Here is a 20,963-nt window from a genome sequence, read left to right on the forward strand (position 1 = left end):
CTCCCTTGGATCCCATGGGTTTGTACTTTTTGTCAAGTAGCCCATTGAGTGGGAGAAACACTGTGGATTTGTCTATGGTTGGAGTGTTTCTGCAGGTTGGATAGGGAGGGGTCCCGGTGTCTGTACCAATGTTTCGGAAATCAACGTTTTAAGGGGTAATTTAACAGTGTATATGAGATTACACCACACCCAGACAAATATTATACAAAAAGGAGACATTGCAAAGGCTAAAAATGGCCCATTTTGACTGTTTTATTTAGATTTCACTCCACCTGTATAACAACTGAAGGAATGGAACTTCCTGAAGTGCTCACTGCAGCCGGCCTAGTTGACACCGACAGGCGGAACATTACGTGTGGTACTGTAACACGTCCCGGGGCCTCTCTGGGTTCCTACACATGGTTTCTCAGCCGTATGAGAATTGTAAAAGAGCCAAAAAAGAATTCAACAGAAAAAAACAGACTTGCATTTTCTCGGTCAGGTACCTCACACTGCAGTCCAGGGACCGTCTTTCCAGGACACTCGCTCATTGATGTTAATATTTCATGCTCAATCCTTGTGTGTAGATTTCCAACAGTTAATTGACCTGTCTTTCCATGATACTCAATCAATAAAGTGAATCGTTTCTCCAGTGCAGTGATGTACTAATACGCAGCAAAATTAGTCGTGGAACAGATTCCTTGAGATAAGCATTCGCATCACTTCATTGGTACCTATAGGAAATAAGCAAATCACAGGTTACTTCTTCACAACAGGAACCCTGCCTCCCGAGCTCAGTCCCATTCAGCTCAGTAACAGCTTCCTGTAACTGGCCTTTATTAATATTCTGGAGACGACCAGTAGAATGTCTGAGTGACCATAAGAAGCAAGCTCAGAATGTTTATCAAATCTGGAATACCGAGCCTTAAATAACCTCATTATAGAAAGGGAAACACAATAGCCAATACCCACCTGTAAACAACTCGCTATAGAAAGGAGTATACAATACCCTGCGGTATATAATCCTGCTATAGAAAGGAGTATACAATACCCAGCGGTATATAACCCTGTTATAGAAAGGAGCATTTGACAAGGTACCGCATGGTAGGTTGTTACATAAGGTTAAATCTCATGGGATCCAAGGTGAGGTAGCCAATTGGATACAAAATTGGCTTGACGACAGAAGACAGAGGGTGGTTGTGGAGGGTTGTTTTTCAAACTGGATGCCTGTGACCAGTGGTGTGCCTCAGGGATCGGTGCTGGGTCCGCTGTTATTTGTTATTTATATTAATGATTTGGATGAGAATTTAGGAGGCATGGTTAGTAAGTTTGCAGATGACACCAAGATTGGTGGCATTGTGGACAGTGAAGAAGGTTATCTGGGATTGCAACGGGATCTTGATAAATTGGGCCAGTGGGCCGATGAATGGCAGATGGAGTTTAATTTAGATAAATGTGAGGTGATGCATTTTGGTAGATCGAATCGGGCCAGGACCTACTCCGTTAATGGTAGGGCGTTGGGGAGAGTTATAGAACAAAGAGATCTAGGAGTACAGATTCATAGCTCCTTGAAAGTAGAGTCACAGGTGGATAGAGTGGTGAAGAAGGCATTCAGCATGCTTGGTTTCATTGGTCAGAACATTGAATGCAGGAGTTGGGATGTCTTGTTGAAGTTGTACAGGGCATTGGTGAGGCCACACTTGGAGTACTGTGTACAGTTCTGGTCACCCTATTATAGAAAGGATATTATTAAACTAGAAAGAGTGCAGAAAAGATTTACTAGGATGCTACCGGGACTTGATGGTTTGACTTACAGGGAGAGGTTAGACAGACTGGGACTTTTTTCCCTGGAGAGTAGGAGGTTAAGGGGTGATCTTATAGAAGTCTATAAAATAATGAGGGGCATAGATAAGGTCGATAGTCAAAATCTTTTCCCAAAGGTAGGGGAGTCTATAACGAGGGGGCATAGATTTAAGGTGAGAGGGGAGAGATACAAAAGGGTCCAGAGGGGCAATTTTTTCACTCAAAGGGTGGTGAATGTCTGGAACGAGCTGCCAGAGGCAGTAGTAGAGGCGGGTACAATTTTGTCTTTTAAAAAGCATTTGGACAGTTACATGGGTAAGATGGGTATAGAGGGATATGGGCCAAGTGCAGGCAATTGGGACTAGCTTAGTGGTATAAACTGGGCGACATGGACATGTTGGGCCGAAGGGCCTGTTTCCATGTTGTAACTTCTATGATTCTATGATTCTATACAATACCCAGCGGTATATAACCCTGTTATAGAAAGGAGTATACAATACCCAGCGGTATATAACCCTGCTATAGAAAGGGGTATACAATACCCTGCGGTATATAATCCTGTTATAGAAAGGGGTATACAATACCCTGCGGTATATAACCCTGCTATAGAAAGGAGTATACAATACCCAGCGGTATATAATCCTGCTATAGAAAGGAGTATACAATACCCTGCGGTATATAACCCTGTTATAGAAAGGAGTATACAATACCCAGCGGTATATAACCCTGCTATAGAAAGGGGTATACAATACACAGCTGTACAAAACCTTGTTATAGAAAGGGGTATACAATATCCAGCGGTATATAATCCTGTTATAGAAAGGGGCATACAATGAAGCAGCAATCTAGAGTAAAAATATTTAATTGGAGGGGGGCCAATTTCAGTGGGTTGAGAACAGATCTGGCCCGGGTAAATTGGAATCAAAGACTGGCAGGCAAAGCTATAATCGAACAATGGGGGGCCTTTAAAGAGGAGATGGTTCGGTAACAGTCTAGGTACATTCCCACGAGGGGGAAAGGTAGGGCAGCTAACATAAAAGGGAATCCCAAAGTCTTCTATATGCATGTAAACAGTAAACAGGTAGTAAGAGGAGGGGTGGGGCCGATTAGGGACCAAAAAGGGGATCTACTCATGGAGGCAGAGGGCATGGCCGAGGTACTAAATGAGTACTTTGCATCTGTCTTCACCAAGGAAGAAGATGCTACCAAAGTCACAGTAAAAGAGGAGGTAGCTGAAATGCTGGATGAGTTAAAAATTGATAAAGAAGAGGTACTAGAAAGGCTGGCTGTACTTAAAGTAGATAAGTCACCCGGTCCGGATGGGATGCATCCTAGGTTGCTAAGGGAAGTAAGGGTGGAAATTTCAGAAGTGCTGGCCATAATCTTTCAAACATCCGTAGATGTGGGGGTGGTGCCAGAGGACTGGAGAATTGCAAATGTTACACCCTTGTTCAAAAATGATTGTAAAGATAAATCTGGCAACTACAGGCCCGTCAGTTTAACCTCAGTGGTGGGGAAACTTTTAGAAACGATAATCCAGGGCAAAATTAATAGTCACTTAAACTCTGGATTAATAAAGGAAAGCCAGCACGGATTTGTTAAAGGCAAATTGTGTTTAACTAACTTGATTGAGTTTTTTGATGAGGGAACAGAGAGGGTAGATGAGGGCAATGCGGTTGATGTGGTGTATATGGACTTTCAAAAGGCGTTTGATAAAGTGCCACATAATAGGCTTGTCATCAAAATTGAAACCCATGGAATAAAAGGGGCAGTGGCAGTATGGATACAAAATTGGTCAAGTGACAGAAAACAGAGAGTAGAGGTGAACGGTTGTTTTTCGGACTGGAGGAAGGTGTACAGTGGTGTTCCCCAGGGATCGGTACTGGGACCAGCGCTTTTTTTGATATATATTAATGACTTGGACTTGGGTGTACAGGACACAATTTCAAAATTTGCAGAGGACACAAAACTTGGAAGTAGTAAACAGTGAGGAGGATAGTGATAGACTTCAAGAGGACACAGGCAGGGCTGATGGAATGGGCGGACACATGGCAGATGAAATTCAATGTTGAGAAGTGCGAAGTGATACATTTTGGCATGAAGAACGAGGAGAGGCAATATAAACTAAATGGTACAATTCTAAAGGGGGTGCAGGAACAGAGAGATCTGGGATATATGTGTACAAATCGTTGAAGGTGGCAGGACAGGTTGAGAAAGCGGTTAAAAAAGCATATGGGTTTCTGGGCTTTATAAATAGACGCATAGAATACAAAAGCAAGGAAGTTATGTTGAACCTTTATAAAACACTGGTTTGGCCACTTCTGGAGTGTTGTGTCCAGTTCTGGGCACCGCACTTTAGGAAGGATGTGAAGGCCTGAGAGAGGGTGCAGAAGAGATTTACTAGAATGGTTCCAGGGATGAGGGACTTCAGTTACGTGGATAGACTGGAGAAGCTGGGGTTGTTCTCCTTAGAGCAGAGGAGGTTAAGAGGAGATTTGATAGAAGTGTTCAAAATCATGATGGGTTCAAATAAAGTAAATAAAGAGAAACTGTTTCAGATGGCATAAGAGTCGAGAACCAGAGGACACAGATTTAATGTGATTGGCAGGCGAACCAAAGGCAACATGAGGAAAAACGTCTTTACACAGCGAGTAGTTATGATCTGGAATGCACTGCATGAAAGGGTGGTGGAAGCAGATTCAATCGTGGCTTTTAAAAAGGAATTGGCTAAATACTGGAAGGGTAAAAGTTTGCAGGGCTACAGGTAAAGAGCAGGTCATGGGACTAACATTAATCTTACAAAAAGCGGACACGGGCTCGATGGGCCAAATGGCCTCCATCTGTGCTGTAAACATTCTATGATTCTATGATCCATCTGTAAATAACATGCTTTAGAAAGGGGTATACAACACAGAGCTGTAAATATCCCTGCTATACAAAGGGGTATACAACACCCAGCTGTGAATATCCCTGCTGTAGAAAGCTATACACAGCTCTAGACTTGACGATTCCGATGCTTTTCTTCACCTGCCTCCAATTTTCCACCCTCCTTAAACTTGAGCTGATCCAAAACTCTGCTGTCTGTATCGTAACTCGCACCAAGTCCCGTTCACCCATCACCCCCTGTGCTCGCTGACCTACATTGGCTCGGGTCCGGGTTTTCCTCGATTTTAAAATTCTCATCCTTCTGTTCAAAACCCTTTGTGGCCTCACCCCTCCCTATCTCTGTAACCTGATCCAGCCCTACAACCCTCTGAGATCTCTGCACTCCTCCAATTCTTGCCTCTTGCACATTCCCAATTTTAATTGCTCCACCATTGGCGGCCGTGCCTTCAGCTGCCGAGGCCCTAAGCTCTGGACTTCCCTCCCTAAACCTCTCCACCTCTCTCTCCTCCTTGTAGACACTCCTTAAAACCTGCCTTTTTGACCAAGCTTTTGGTCACCTGTCCTAATATTTCCTCATGTGGCTCAGTGTCAAATTTTGTTTGATAATCGCTCTTGTGAAGCGCCTTGGGACATTTTACTCCGTTGAAGGTGCTGTATAAATGCAAGTTGTTGCATATAGCCCTGCTGTAGAAAGGGGTATACAACATCCAGCTATAAATAATTCACTATAGAAAGGGGTATTCCTTAGAAGTGAAATCTGCCGCCTCACAACTCTGTGAGAAGGAGTTTCTCCTGCTCTCTGTTCTGCATCCCATGCATTTAATCTTGTATCCATGGCCCCTCATTCTAGACCCAACTACAGGAAACACTCTGCTTCTATCTAGCTTGTCCCATTCTTTCATTATTTTAAACAATTCTATCATATCACAGTTATCTGTGCTGTTCTAACAAGAAAAGCCCTTGTAAAGTTCCCAACAGGTGAGGACATTCCCAGTTACAGGAGTAAGTTGCTCATTAGTTGAGCCTGTCATTAGTCAACGGCCACCAACTCCTCCTGGAGCTTGCTGGCCCTACGGAGTGAAAGGAACTTCGTGAATTGAGCTTGGGGTGAGGGGGCGGGCTTGGGACTTGGGGCTTGGGGCAAGAAAGATGGCCGCAGTCTTCCCCATGTTTAGCCGGAGAAAGTTACAGCTCATCCGAGACTGGACGACAGACAAGCACCCTGACAACACAGAAGCAGCTTGGGAGGGATTGAGACAGGTGGCAGAGAAGTAGATTTGGGTGTCATCGGTGTACACATGGAATCTGACCCCATCACAAGGGATTGTTGGGAGATTGTGCAGGTAGACGGTGCAGGGTGGTGACAGAAGTCATTACTGGAGATGCTCTGTTTACAAGTGAATATGTGAGAGTGGAACCAAGCAAAGGAAGTCCCACTGAGCTGAACCACGGCAGCGAGACGCTGGAGGAGGACTGTGCGGTTTATGTGTCCAAGGTTGCAGAGAGGTGAAGGAGCTAGGGTTAGGGTCACATTCCCACAGAATGTTTGTGACTTTGGTTAGACTGTTTTGGTGCTGTGGGGAGGAAGGGAAGTTGGGTCAGTCTGCAAGATTGGACCATCACTTGGAAGGAACAGGCCTGATGTCTTTTCTCGCGCATGTTCTATTAGGGCTGACACACACACGCTCAAAGTTTGACTCAATACTGGTCCTGGATATGTTTTCACACCACCTCATAAGTACTGTCTGTTCATCTCATGAATCAAATAAAGGTAACCAAAATTTTTTAAAAAACTGTATTAAATACTCACCCTCTAGGATCTGGTGCACCCTGATATCTCGAACAAACTGCTGTACAGCATAGTCCTTCAGATAGCCGTAGCCACCGTGCATCTGCAGCGCCTGATTACAGATCTGTTTGAGAAAGAGTACTTATTTTACATATTTTTGGTCAGCCCGTTGTTTGCTGAAGATTATGTATCTTGTTGGTGTCTGGGTGAAGATTCAGTATCTTGCACCCTTGAGGTGTCTGAACATAAAAAAATTGCTTCTTTTCATTTACTTTAAACAAAAATGGAAAGTGCGGAAGAAAAATTAAATAGATGCCACATGAAAACTTTTAAAATAACAATTGGCAATTGTTAAATCCTTTTATTAAAGATGTTAATGGGTTTCTAACATTGCGTTCTTGGCCTTCAGTGTTGGCAGTAGGCAATACTGATTGGTTCATGTCAATTTAAGACTACAATTATACTATTGTAACATCTATAAGCTATTTCCCCAATGCTCACATAATGTGGGTGGCTGGGATCAGTCTCTTAATCCCATCACCACACTTTAATCTCCATTAGTCTGTTATATTGGCCCATAATTTGCCGTAGCAGGGCATCTAACAGCGTCTGTCGTAGTTAGACTTGCCCTTGCACGTTTGGTTTTTAAATTTTTGGCGTGGCAAGTTGTTGAAAGTGTGGGCTGATAACAGGGCAGTGAGGGGAACAGGGCATCTGGGACCTGAGTGAACAGGGCAAGTAACTGGGTATCTCCTTAACCAATCAGATTGAAGGATTGAGAAATAAACAGCGCGAGGACTGAGCAGGAGGGTGAATTCGAGTGGGTGAATTCAATGTCAAATCAGGTACAGAAAGAGAAATAAAGAAAGGGAAAGAAAGATTGGATAGAAGTTGTATTAATAGAACTTAAATAAATTCAAATATTTTAATTTGACATTTTTGAAATCTCCAACAACAATTAAAACCTGAAGGAATGAGACTCTGCATTTGTAATAGTTAATTTTCAGAGAGAGGTTGATTGGTAGTAATTAACAGTTACCATGTTGGTAAGAGGGTACTTATACTTGAAATGACAAGACTTAACTTCCTGTGGCGAGTTTAGTTTGTATCTATCGCGCAAATACAGGAACGTCACGGCGTTCAATGAACGTCAACGGTGAGGCAGACGGCGAGAAGTCGTTTCGTGAAGCTAACGGCGGAGCGGCATATCTCGGACAGCAACTTTTGGATACTCGCGTTTAACCGCGCATCTGCCCCTCGCCTGAATAACAGAAGGCACCATCAGCCTCACTGTTATTTTGACTGCAAATTCTGAGCCATTACTTCATGAGTCCAATAAACAAGGTGCAGCTCCTTGGTTTCCCCAACCCCAGTCTGATGATTGAGGTCCCTTTGAGCCTGCAGATACCAACATGTCCCCCGTCTATTGGAGAAGTATATGGATTATATTTCCTCATTGTTTGAGATGTTGTCAAAGAGCAATCCATTGATGTAAAGAGATAGATAGCCTAATGGTAAAGAAACGAGACCAGCGACCCGTGGCAAGTTGTGAAACTGAATTCAGTAAGTCTGGTAATTTATGGGCTAGCACCAGGAAAATAACAATGAAAAGCTTCTGGATTGTCATAAAAACCCAACTGATTTACGAATGTTGTTCAGAGAAGAGAATTTGCCACCCATTCCTGATCTAGCCAACATGTGACTCCAGCCCCACACCATGTAATTGACTCTTGGTGCCCTCTGAAGTGACCTAGCAAGCCAACCAGTTATATATAAAACAAATTGCTACGGAGTTCAGTAATATGATTCCTGAGGGAACACCATTACGGCAGCACTAACACCACAAGGGCTGCAATGGCACGAGGATAAGGCCCATCACCACCTCCTCAGGGAAATTAAAAAATACATATTGAATTCTCTGGAGGAAATCCAACCCAAATTATTGTTTTAATGGGAAGAATTAAAGATTGTTTATTAACGTTCCTTCTATTCTGCACTCCAGTGGGTGAAGGTTTGATTGGATTTGATATGATGGTGGCTGATGTGACAGGATAAGCTGTCTCTGCAGATCAGCGGAATGTTAGCTGCCATATTCCTTCCAAACTGACAGCCCAAGCTGCCTGCCTTCCTCCACCGAGCCCTCCAACAGGGGTCTGGACTTCAATCAGTTTGTTGTTTTCCATGAATGATCAGTCAATCGGAGATTTGGGACTTCCACACACTCCCCCCTCCACCTTCTACATAGGAGCATGTCTTACCCGAAGGAAGGCTCTCGTGTTTAATTCAAACTTTGAGATTAGTTGGTCAAAGAATTGAACATCCTTCTTTGTGATGAGCTTCCCAGATCTGACAGCAGGTTTTATCGTCATTCGGGGATGACATGTCAGTATTCTATGTGACTCTGGTACACAAACCGCTATTAAGGAGCAAATGTATTTATTGGGTTTGACCTTGTTGATGGGCCTGTATTTATTGGGTTTGACTCTGTTGATGGGCCTGTATTTATTGGGTTTGACTCTGTTGATGGGCCTGTATTTATTGGGTTTGACTCTGTTGATGGGCCTGTATTTATTGGGTTTGACTCTGCTGATGGGCCTGTATTTATTGGGTTTGACTCTGCTGATGGGCATGTATTTATTCGGTTTGACTCTGTTGATGGGCCTGTATTTATTGGGTTTGACTCTGCTGATGGGCCTGTATTTATTGGGTTTGACTCTGTTGATGGGCCTGTATTTATTCGGTTTGACTCTGTTGATGGGCCTGTATTTATTGGGTTTGAATCTGTTGATGGGCCTGTATTTATTGAGTTTGACTCTGCTGATGGGCCTGTATTTATTGGGTTTGACTCTGCTGATGGGCCTGTATTTATTGGGTTTGACTCTGTTGATGGGCCTGTATTTATTGGGTTTGACTCTGCTGATGGGCCTGTATTTATTGGGTTTGACTCTGTTGATGGGCCTGTATTTATTGGGTTTGACTCTGCTGATGGGCCTGTATTTATTGGGTTTGTTTCTGTTGATGGGCCTGTATTTATTGGGTTTGAATCTGTTGATGGGCCTGTATTTATTGAGTTTGACTCTGCTGATGGGCCTGTATTTATTGGGTTTGACTCTGTTGATGGGCATGTATTTATTGGGTTTGACTCTGTTGATGGGCCTGTATTTATTGGGTTTGACTCTGTTGATGGGCCTGTATTTATTGGGTTTGACTCTGCTGATGGGCCTGTATTTATTGGGTTTGTTTCTGTTGATGGGCCTGTATTTATTGGGTTTGAATCTGTTGATGGGCCTGTATTTATTGGGTTTGACTCTGCTGATGAGCCTGTATTTATTGGGTTTGACTCTGTTGATGGGCCTGTATTTATTGGGTTTGAATCTGTTGATGGACCTGTATTTATTGGGTTTGACTCTGCTGATGGGCCTGTATTTATTTGGTTTGACTCTGTTGATGGGCATGTATTTATTGGGTTTGACTCTGCTGATGGGCCTGTATTTATTGGGTTTGACTCTGTTGATGGGCCTGTATTTATTGGGTTTGACTCTGTTGATGGGCCTGTATTTATTGGGTTTGACTCTGCTGATGGGCCTGTATTTATTGGGTTTGACTCCGTTGATGGGCCCGTATTTATTGGGTTTGACTCTGCTGATGGGCCTGCATTTATTGGGTTTGACTCTGCTGATGGGCCTGTATTTATTGGGTTTGTTTCTGTTGATGGGCCTGTATTTATTGGGTTCGACTCTGTTGATGGGCCTGTATTTATTGGGTTTGTTTCTGTTGATGGGCCTGTATTTATTGGGTTTGAATCTGTTGATGGGCCTGTATTTATTGGGTTTGACTCTGTTGATGGGGCTGTATTTATTGGGTTTGACTCTGTTGATGGGCCTGTATTTATTGGGTTTGACTCTGTTGATGGGCCTGTATTTATTGGGTTTGAATCTGTTGATGGGCCTGTATTTATTGGGTTTGAATCTGTTGATGGGCCTGTATTTATTGGGTTTGACTCTCTTGATGGGCCTGTATTTATTGGGTTTGACTCTGCTGATGGGCCTGTATTTATTGGGTTTGACTCTGTTGATGGGCCTGTATTTATTGGCTTTGACTCTGCTGATGGGCCTGTATTTATTGGGTTTGTTTCTGTTGATGGGCCTGTATTTATTGGGTTTGTTTCTGTTGATGGGCCTGTATTTATTGGGTTTGACTCTGCTGATGGGCCTGTATTTATTGGGTTTGAATCTGTAGATGGGCCTGTATTTATTGGGTTTGACTCTGTTGATGGGCCTGTATTTATTGGGTTTGACTCTGCTGATGGGCCTGTATTTATTGGGTTTGACTCTGCTGATGGGCCTGTATTTATTGGGTTTGAATCTGTTGATGGGCCTGTATTTATTGGGTTTGACTCTGTTGATGGGCCTGTATTTATTGGGTTTGAATCTGTTGATGGGCCTGTATTTATTGGGTTTGACTCTGTTGATGGGCCTGTATTTATTGGCTTTGACTCTGCTGATGGGCCTGTATTTATTGGATTTGAATCTGTTGATGGGCCTGTATTTATTGGTTTTTTTTCTGTTGATGGGCCTGTATTTATTGGGTTAGACTCTGTTGATGGGCCTGTATTTATTGGGTTTGACTCTGTTGATGGGCCTGTATTTATTGGGTTTGACTCTGCTGATGGGCCTGTATTTATTGGGTTTGACTCGGCTGATGGGCCTGTATTTATTGGGTTTGACGCTGCTGATGGGCCTGTATTTATTGGGTTTGAATCTGTTGATGGGCCTGTATTTATTGGGTTTGACTCTGCTGATGGGCCTGTATTTATTGGGTTTGAATCTGTTGATGGGCATGTATTTATTGGGTTTGACTCTGTTGATGGGCCTGTATTTATTGGGTTTGACTCTGTTGATGGGCCTGTATTTATTGGGTTTGACTCTGTTGATGGGCCTGTATTTATTGGGTTTGACTCTGCTGATGGGCCTGTATTTATTGGGTTTGACTCTGCTGATGGGCCTGTATTTATTGGGTTTGACTCTGCTGATGGGCCTGTATTTATTGGGTTTGACTCTGCTGATGGGCCTGTATTTATTGGGTTTGACTCTGCTGATGGGCCTGTATTTATTGGGTTTGACTCTGCTGATGGGCCTGTATTTATTGGGTTTGACTCTGCTGATTGGCCGGTATACCAAAAAAATGAAAATATTTTCCAGATTTTATAAAACAAGAGTTTTTCTGAAAACGTATTGTGCCTTGGGCAACACACACTTGTGGTTGGTGTCACTCAAGCAACACCAGAACAGGATAAGTCCTAAAGGAGCCAGTGGGGCAAAAGGGAAATGAAGGGATTAAACATTCATCTCTGGACCCGTGGAGTCCCAAACTATTGCTTCGGTTATTACATTGTCAGGGGTATCAGCTGAGCAAAGAATATTCAACAAGGTACCAGTTCAGGCTCCCATAAATAAAGAGCAGCCTGTTACTGGTTTCTAGCCCCTGATTGATAAAGTGTCTCACTGTGGTACAACACTGGGGTTTTGGGGTAATAGATGGAGCAGGTTGTGTATGTTGGATTACCCCATCTTCTCTCAGCCTTTTGATGCCTGTTCATGCTCGTTCATCTGGAGAGAATGCAATGCTCTGAGGGAGGAGCTGCCAGAGAATAGGCCGCTGATGGAGACTGTTCTCGTGCAGTTTATCTCGGGGGGTGGAGGTTCCCAAGCTGGCTTCAATATAATTTCTCCACTTATTGTGGTGGTCATCTCAGTTCTTTCCTGAGTGGGATATTTGCATTTGGTTTGGGACTGAATGATTCCTGTGGGTGTTCAGCGTGCCTGAAACACTGTTCAGAGTGCGACGGGAATCCTTTTGTTGATGAGTTGAGCAAAGCTGAAAGTTCCCTCCTGGATTTGAATTCTTCCTGGTTTATTTGTATGTATGTCCTGTAAGGACAGCACTGCGTTACACACATTGGTTCCAGGGATTCATTGGCCAGAGACAACTGATGTTAAGATTCTTGAAAAAGAAAATCTGGAATGGCCAGTTTGGGAACACAGTATAACTGTGGAAGGAGACAGGACCATCTAATTTAACCTACTCCCTTGGATACGATGCAAGATTTCCCCAATATAATGAGGAGTGTGAAACTACCTTTTTAGCTGGGGGCAAACTGAAACCATGCCACAAGTCCTAGGGCTTTACACAGAGCAGGAGAAGCTTACCTACATGGTTATGGCACTTTTAGTTGCATGTTACGCATGTAATTTTCCCAAAACCAGTGTAACTGGACTGTGCTCCTACAGCGTGTGGTGAACATTTAAAGAATTACTTTTCAGAATGAAATGAATCTATAACCACCCAAGTTTAGAACACAAAAGGAGGCCATTGTGTCTGTGCTGTCTCTTTGTTACAACAATCCAAAATGAATCCCACTGCACTGCGCTCTCCCCACAGCCCCAGAACCTCTGCTTCAAATAGTTGTCTCATTATCCCTTAAAAGATGCACTGGTCTTTGCCTCAACCACTCCCTGTGTTAAACCAGTCCGTGTTCCAACTGCCCTCTGCATAAAGAAATTTCTCCTAACCTCTCTCTCCACTCTTAGTGACAATTTTAAATTGATGACCCGGCATCACTGACTCCCCACCCACAGAAAGCAGTCTTAGTCTTTTCCTACTCACCTTACAAAACCCTTCAGAATTTTAGACGCCTCTATGGGACACACAAGGGGTAAATACAAGGGCTGCTGCAGTACTGAGTCCTGGAGTTACCTCAGGCTCTCTGGCCGGCACTATGTTTAACCCTCTGTTCCTCTGACTAGATGAGCTGACAGGATGCTCGAGACTTACTGTAAAACATTCATCAGTTGCAAAGAGTTTAGCCATTGCGCACAGGGCCACGGCGTCCTGCCGTCCCTCCTGGAGAGCTGCGGCAGCATTACGCACCATCAAACGAGCTGCCACCAGTCCAGTCGCCATTTCAGCCAGTTTAAACTGCAGAAACTGCAACAAGAAGCACACACTGTAATTGAGAATCAGTGCGAATCACACAATGATCTACAGTGCCCTACGGACAGATCTTGTCCTGGTGGATTGGAATCAATAATTGGGAGGCAAAACAGTAATTGAACAATGGGAGGCCGTCAAGGAGGAGTTGGTTTTCGGGTACAGAGTAAACGCATCCCTACGAGGGGGAAAGGAAGGGCATCCAAAGCTAGAGCTCCCTGGATGACTAAAGGTACAGAGATTAAAATGAAACAGAATAAGGAGGCTTATGACAAATGTAAGGTTCATAATACAGTAAAGAACCAGGCTGAATACAGAAAGTACAGAGGAGATCTAAAAAAGGGAATAAGAGGGGGCAAAGAGAGAGTATGAGAATAGATTAGCGGCTAACATAAAAGGGAACCCAAAGTCTTTTATAAACATATAAATAGTAAAAGGCAAGTCAAAGGAAGGGTGGGGCCAATTAGAGACAAAAAAAGGAGATCTTCTTGGGGAGGCAGAGGGTATGGCTGAGGCACTAAATGAATAATTCACATCGGTCTTCAGTAGAGAAGAGGATGCTGCCAGTGTAGCAGTGAAGGAGGAGGTAGTAGTGATATTGGATAGGATAAAAATAGATAAAGAGGAGGTACTTAAAAGATTGGCAGTACTCAAAGTAGAAAAGTCACCTGGTCTGGATGGGATGCATCCCAGGTTACTGAGGGAAGTAAGGGTGGAAATTGTGGAGGCTCTGGCCACAATCCTCCAATATGGGGATGGTGCCAGAGGACTGGGGGATTGCAAATGAAACACCCCTGTTCAAAAAAGGGGAGAGGGATAAACCCAACAATTACTGGCCAGTCAGCCAAACGTCAGTGGTGGGAAAAATTTAGAGACAATAATCGGGACAAAATTAATTGTCACTTGGAAAAGTATGGGCTAATAAATGAAAGTCAGCACGGATTTGTTAAAGGGAAATTGTGTTTGACCAACTTGTTGAGTTCTTTGATGAAGTAACGGAGGGGGTTGATGAGGGTAGTGGAATTGATGTTGTGTATATGGACTTCCAAAAGACATTTGATAAAGTAATAGACTTGTTAGCAAAATTGAAGTGGGATTAAAGGGACAGTGGCAGCATGAATACAAAATTGGCTAAGGGGCAGAAAGCAGAGAGTAGTGGTGAACGGTTGTTTTTCAGACTGGAGGGGACACCAGACTGGTGTTCCCCAGGGGTCAGTATTAGGACCACTGCTCTTTTTGACATACGTTAATGACCTGGACTTGGGATAGAGGGTGTCATTTCAAATTTTTCAGATGACACGAAATTCAGAAATGTAGTAAATAGTGAGTGGATAGTAACAGGCTTCAGGAGATTATAGACAGACTGGTGGAATGGGCAGACACATGGCAGATGAAATTTAATGCAGAGAAGTGTGAAGTGATACATTTTGGTAGGGAGAATGAGGAGAGGCAATATAAACTAAATGGTACAATTTTAAATTGGGGGTGCAGGAACAGAGAGACCTTTTTTTATTCATTCATGGGATGTGGGCGTCGCTGGCGAGGCCAACATTTATTGCCTATCCCTAACTTCCCTTGAGAAGGTGGTGGTGAGCCGCCTTCTTGAACCGCTGCAGTCCGTGTGGTGAAGGTTCTCCCACAGTGCTGTTAGGTAGGGAGTTCCAGGATTTTGACCCAGCGACAATGAAGGAACAGCGATATATTTTCAAGTCCGGACGGTGTGTGACTTGGAGGGGAACGTGCAGGTGGTGTTGTTCCCATGTACCTGCTGCCCTTGTCCTTCCAGGTGGTAGAGGTCGCGGGTTTTGGAGGTGCTATCGAAGAAGCCTTGGCGAGTTGCTGCAGTGCATCCTGTGGATGGTACGCACTGCAGCCAGTGAAGGGAGTGAATGTTTAGGGTGGTGGATGGGGTGCCAATCAAGCGGGCTGCTTTGTCCTGGATGGTGTTGAGCTTCTTGAGTGTTGTTGGAGCTGCACTCATCCAGGCAAGTGGAGAGTATTCCATCACACTCCTGACCTGTGCCTTGTAGATGGTGGAAAGGCTTTGGGGAGTCAGGAGGTGAGTCACTCGCCACAGAATACCCAGCCTCTGACCTGCTCTTGTAGCCACAGTATTTATGTGGCTGGTCCAGTTAAGTTTCTGGTCAATGGTGACCCCCAGGATGTTGATGGTGGGGGATTCGGCGATGGTAATGCCGTTGAATATCAAGGGGAGGTGGTTAGACTCTCTCTTGTTGGAAATGGTCATTGCCTGGCACTTGTCTGGCGCGAATGCTACTTGCCACTTATCAGCCCAAGCCTGGATGTTGTCCAGGTCTTGCTGCATGTGGGCACGGACTGCTTCATTATCTGAGGGGTTGCGAATGGAACTGAACACTGTACAATCATCAGTGAACATCCCCATTTCTGACCTTATGATGGAGGGAAGGTCATTGATGAAGCAGCTGAAGATGGTTGGGCCGAGGACACTGCCCTGAGGAACTCCTGCAGCAATGTCCTGGGGCTGAGATGACTGGCCTCCAACAACCACTACCATCTTCCTTTGTGCTCGGTATGACTCCAGCCACTGGAGAGTTTGCCCCCTGATTCCCATTGACTTCAATTTTACTAGGGCTCCTTGGTGCCACACTCGGTCAAATGCTGCCTTGATGTCAAGGGCAGTCACTCTCACCTCACCTCTGGAATTCAGCTCTTTTGTCCATGTTTGGACCAAGGCTGTAATGAGGTCTGGAGCCGAGTGGTCCTGGCGGAACCCAAACTGAGCATCGGTGAGCAGGTTATTGGTGAGTAAGTGCCGCTTGATAGCACTGTCGACGACACCTTCCATCACTTTGCTGATGATTGAGAGTAGACTGATGGGGCGGTAATTGGCCGGATTGGATTTGTCCTGCTTTTTGTGGACAGGACATACCTGGGCAATTTTCCACATTGTTGGGTAGATGCCAGTGTTGTAGCTGTACTGGAACAGTTTGGCTGGAGGTGCGGCTAGTTCTGGAGCACAAGTCTTCAGCACTACAGCCGGGATGTTGTCGGGGCCCATAGCCTTTGCTGTATCCAGTGCACTCAGCCGTTTCTTGATATCACGTGGAGTGAATTGAATTGGCTGAAGACTGGCTTCTGTGATGGTGGGGATATCGGGAGGAGGCCGAGATGGATCATCCACTCGGCACTTCTGGCTGAAGATGTTTGCCAACGCTTCAGCCTTGTCTTTTGCACTCACGTGCTGGACTCCGCCATCATTGAGGATGGGGATGTTTACAGAGCCTCCTCCTCCCGTTAGTTTTTTAATTGTCCACCACCATTCATAACTGGATGCGGCAGGACTGCAGAGCTTTGATCTGATCTATTGGTTGTGGAATCGCTTAGCTCTGTCTCTAGCTTGTTGCTTCCGCTGTTTAGCATGCATGTAGTCCTGTGTTGTAGCTTCACCAGGTTGGGACCTCATTTTTCGGTACGCCTGGTGCTGCTCCCGGCATGCTCTTCTACACTCCTCATTGAACCAGGGTTGATCCCCTGGCTTGTTGGTAATGGTAGAGTGAGGAATATGCCGGGCCATGAGGTTACAGATTGTGCTGGAATACAATTCTGCTGCTGATGTCCCACAGAGCCTCATGGATGTCCGGTTTTGAGCTGCTAGATCTGCTCTGAATCTATCCCATTTAGCACGGTGATAGTGCCACACAACGCGTTGGATGGTGTCCTCAGTGCGAAGACGGGACTTCGTCTCCACGAGGACAGTGCGGTGTTCACTCCTACCAATACTGTCATGGACAGATGCATCTGCGACACCCGGAGGTCTATGTAGACAAATCTTTGAAGGTGGCAGGACAAGTTGAGAAGGCTGTTAAAAAATCATACGGGATCCAGGGCTTTATTAAAAGAGGTAGAGTACAAAAGCAAGGAAGTTATGCTGAACCTTTATAAAATACTGGTGAGGCCTCAGCTGGAATAGTGTGTTCTATTCTGGGCACCACACTTTAGGAAGGATCTCAAGGTCATAGAGAGGGTGCAGAAGAGATTTACTAGAATGGTACCAGGGATGAGGGACTTTATGTCGAGAGACTGGGGAAGCTGGGGTTGTTCCCTTAGAGCAGAGAAGGTCAAGAGGAGATCTGATAGAGGTGTTCAAAATCATGTACGAATTTGATAGAGTAAATAAGGAGAAGCTGTTTCTAGTGGCAGAAAGGTCAGTAACCAGATGACACAGATTAAAGGTGATCGGCAAAAGAGCCAGAGGCAACATAAGGAAACATTTTTTACACAGTGAGTTGTTATGATCTGGAATGCGCTGCCTGAAAGGGTAGTGGAAGCAGATTCAATAGTAACTTTCAAAAGGGAATTGGATAAATACTTGAAGGGAAAAAGTCTGCATGGCTATGGGGAAAGAGCAGGGGAGTGGGATTAATGGCCTCCTCCTGTGCTGTAGGGGGGGACAGGGCAGTCCAGGATAGAGTCTCGGGGTTGAGTTGGAGTCTGTGTATGCTGCAATAAAGAGCACTGCAGTTGTCAAGCCAGGTAGGCAGAGTGTAGATCAGGACAGGGTGGGTGATGCTGCTGAGGTGGAAATAGCTCATCTTGGTGGGGGACTGGGTGTGGTGTTTGATGCTCAGTTCAGGATCAACAGAACACAGAGCTTGAATAGTTTTGAGTGTAGTCTGAATGTGTAGTCAGGAAGGGGGATTCGCAAGAGGTATGCAGTGTCACAGGGGCACTAACCCTAACCCTAATGGCTTCAGTCTTACTGATGTTAAGCTGGAGAAATGGTTGATTCGGAATTCACTGTCAGACAGGTAGTTGAACAGCATTGTGGCAGTTAATGGAGTCTAAGGTGATGGGAGAGAGGTATCACTGGCATATATTTAGAAGCTGACCCCATGCTTATATCAGTGACAGTACAGCCTCGAAATGGGGAATAGGTGAGGGCTGAGGGTGATGCCCTGGGTCCACCAGTGGTTAATGTACTGACGCAGGAGGAGACATACAGATTGCACTGGGCCAGGTTGGAGTGAGACCATCACATGGTACCACAGGAGGTGAACCACAGGAGGCGGTGGAGGAGGATAGAGTGACCAACCATGCTGAAAGTTGCAGGCAGGGCAAGGAGGGAGAGATTGTTACCGTCAAATAGGATTAGGGTGGAACAGATGCCATTTAACACAAATGTGGTCCGTGGAGTTGGGTGGCAACCCCCATTCCCCATCGTTCCCCCCGAGCCCCCACCTCTCTCCCCAAACCCCCATTCCCCAGTCACCATCTCCCCCCAAACCCCCATTCCCCATCGCTCCCCCCGAGCCCCCACCTCTCTCCCCAAACCCTCATTCCCCATCGCTCCCCCCGAGCCCCCACCTCTCTCCCCAAACCCTCATTCCCCATCGCTCCCCCCGAGCCCCCACCTCTCTCCCCAAACCCTCATTCCCCATCGCTCCCCCCGAGCCCCCACCTCTCTCCGCAAACCCTCATTCCCCATCGCTCCCCCCGAGCCCCTACCTCTCCCCAAACCCTCATTCCCCATCGCTCCCCTGAGCCCCCACCTCTCTCCCCAAACCCTCATTCCCCATCGCTCCCCCCGAGCCCCCACCTCTCTCCGCAAACCCTCATTCCCCATCGCTCCCCCCGAGCCCCCACCTCTCTCCCCAAACCCTCATTCCCCATCACTCCCCCCGAGCCCCCACCTCTCTCCCCAAATCGCTGATCTCCCGGGCTGCTGGAGGCCGCGCTCGAGATAGGAACCCCCGATTCCGGGACACTTCTGATCATTCCGGCAGGGTTGGGAACCCTACCGAGTACCCAAGTCCAGGTCATTAACAGAGCAGTGGTCCCAATACTGACCCCAGGGAACACCACTGTATACTTCCCTCCAATCTGAAAAACCTACTCTCTGCTTTCTGTCCCCTAGCCAATATTGTATCTATGCTGACACTGTCCCTTTAATCCCATGGGCTTTAATTTTGCTAACAAGTGCCGATTAATTTTGTGCTGGAGTATTATTTCTAAAAGTTTCCCCACCACCGACATTAGGCTGACGGGCCTGTAGTTGCCGGGTTTATCCTTCTCCCCTTTTTTGAACAAGGGTGTAATATTTGCAATCCTCCAGTCCTCTGGCACTACTCCCATACCTAAGCAGGAGTGGAAGATTGTGGCCAGTGCCTCTGCTACCACCACCATTACATTCCTCAGCAAGCTAGGATGCATCCCATCCGGACCAGGTGACTTTAAGAACTATATTCCAGTGTGGAATTTACAATACCCCATCACAGAATGTTACAGCACAGAGTCACGCCCCTCAACCCAACTCTCATGTGCCAAGTGTTTCAGACTGAACCACTACATGGGCTCATGGGGGCACTTAATTTATCCCTCGAATTTTCTTCCTCCCCTTCTTGAAGTTGGACTAGTTTTTGAGTGGGATTTTAAAAGTCCTTGATAATACTGCAAGCATTTAACAGAAATACCGTGGTTTCATTGTATTGGTTTGAAACTCGTATCATTAGGATATTCCATGGGGGTGTGTACATTATCACATTTATCCGCTCATGTTAACTTGATTACTTTGGAGTGACTTGGACTCCCCAGCGGTGAGGTGAAAGGTGATACTCGGGCACTAGCAGGGGGACAATGGAGACTGCTTCCACACTACTCTGGTTCCATTGATTTTCTTTGTAGTGGGTCGCTGGTCCTTAATGGGTTAAGGTGGCGGCTACACTTGCACCTTCTCAGCACAAGCTTTCAGGATCTCTGAAAAGCCGCATCCTGAACATCTCCTTCACTCGACAACATGTCTTTGGCAGTGAGAGTACTGCACACAGAGCAACATTAAAAAACTGCCTAAAGGCGGCACTCCACACTCACGTGCATCACTCTCCAAGAACTGCAGTTCTACGGGAAGGATCTTTCGTACCTGACTGTTGGCAAGAGGTTGCCCAAACTGCTTGCGGACTTTAAGGTGATCTCGAGCCATGAGAATGGAGGCATACGCAGCACCTAATGAGCACGAAGCTGCAGAAATCAAACGCACAAAGATAGGGTTAGATTAAATACTGTAGTACGGAGGCACACAGACAGGGTCGCTGGGCTATGGGACGTAGGAACAGGTGTAGGCCATTCAGCCTGTTCTGCTATTCAATTAGATCATGGCTGATCTGTATCGTAACTCCATTTACCCGCCTTGGTTCGGTAACCCTTAATACCCTCGCCTAACAAAAATCTAGCAATCTCAGTTTGGACATTTTCAATTGAGCCCCAGCCTCAACAGCTTTTTGGGGGAGAGAATTCCAAATTTCCACTCCCCTTTGTGTGAAGAAGTGCTTCCTGACATCACCCCTGAACGGCCTAGCTCTAATTTTAAGGTTATGTTCCCTTGTCTGGACTCCCCCCACCATGGAGTTGCATCAAAACTACAGCACAGAAACAGATCATTCGACCCCACTGGTCTGTGCTGGTGTTTATGCTCCACACGAGCCTCCTCCCTCCCTACTTCATCTACCCTTATCAGCATATCCTTCTATTCCTTTCTCCC

At 45.6% G+C, this 20,963-nt stretch overlaps 1 protein-coding gene across 1 annotated transcript in view; it reads right to left on the reverse strand.

Annotated features, from left to right (window-relative positions):
- Nucleotides 1-218: 218 nt before the first annotated feature.
- The window catches only part of acad8 (acyl-CoA dehydrogenase family, member 8), an 85,257-nt gene continuing 64,512 nt past the window's right edge, over nucleotides 219-20,963 (reverse strand). The window contains exons 7-10 of the mRNA XM_067971114.1: nucleotides 20,346-20,443; nucleotides 13,292-13,444; nucleotides 6,479-6,581; nucleotides 219-713 (exon numbers count right to left, since the gene is read on the reverse strand). Coding sequence (XP_067827215.1) covers nucleotides 661-713; nucleotides 6,479-6,581; nucleotides 13,292-13,444; nucleotides 20,346-20,443 — 407 coding nt within the window. The 3' untranslated portion in view covers nucleotides 219-660. The remainder of the gene's footprint in view (nucleotides 714-6,478; nucleotides 6,582-13,291; nucleotides 13,445-20,345; nucleotides 20,444-20,963) is intronic.

The sequence above is a fragment of the Heptranchias perlo genome, chromosome 33, assembly GCF_035084215.1.
Source record: "Heptranchias perlo isolate sHepPer1 chromosome 33, sHepPer1.hap1, whole genome shotgun sequence".
Lineage (NCBI taxonomy): Eukaryota > Metazoa > Chordata > Chondrichthyes > Hexanchiformes > Hexanchidae > Heptranchias > Heptranchias perlo.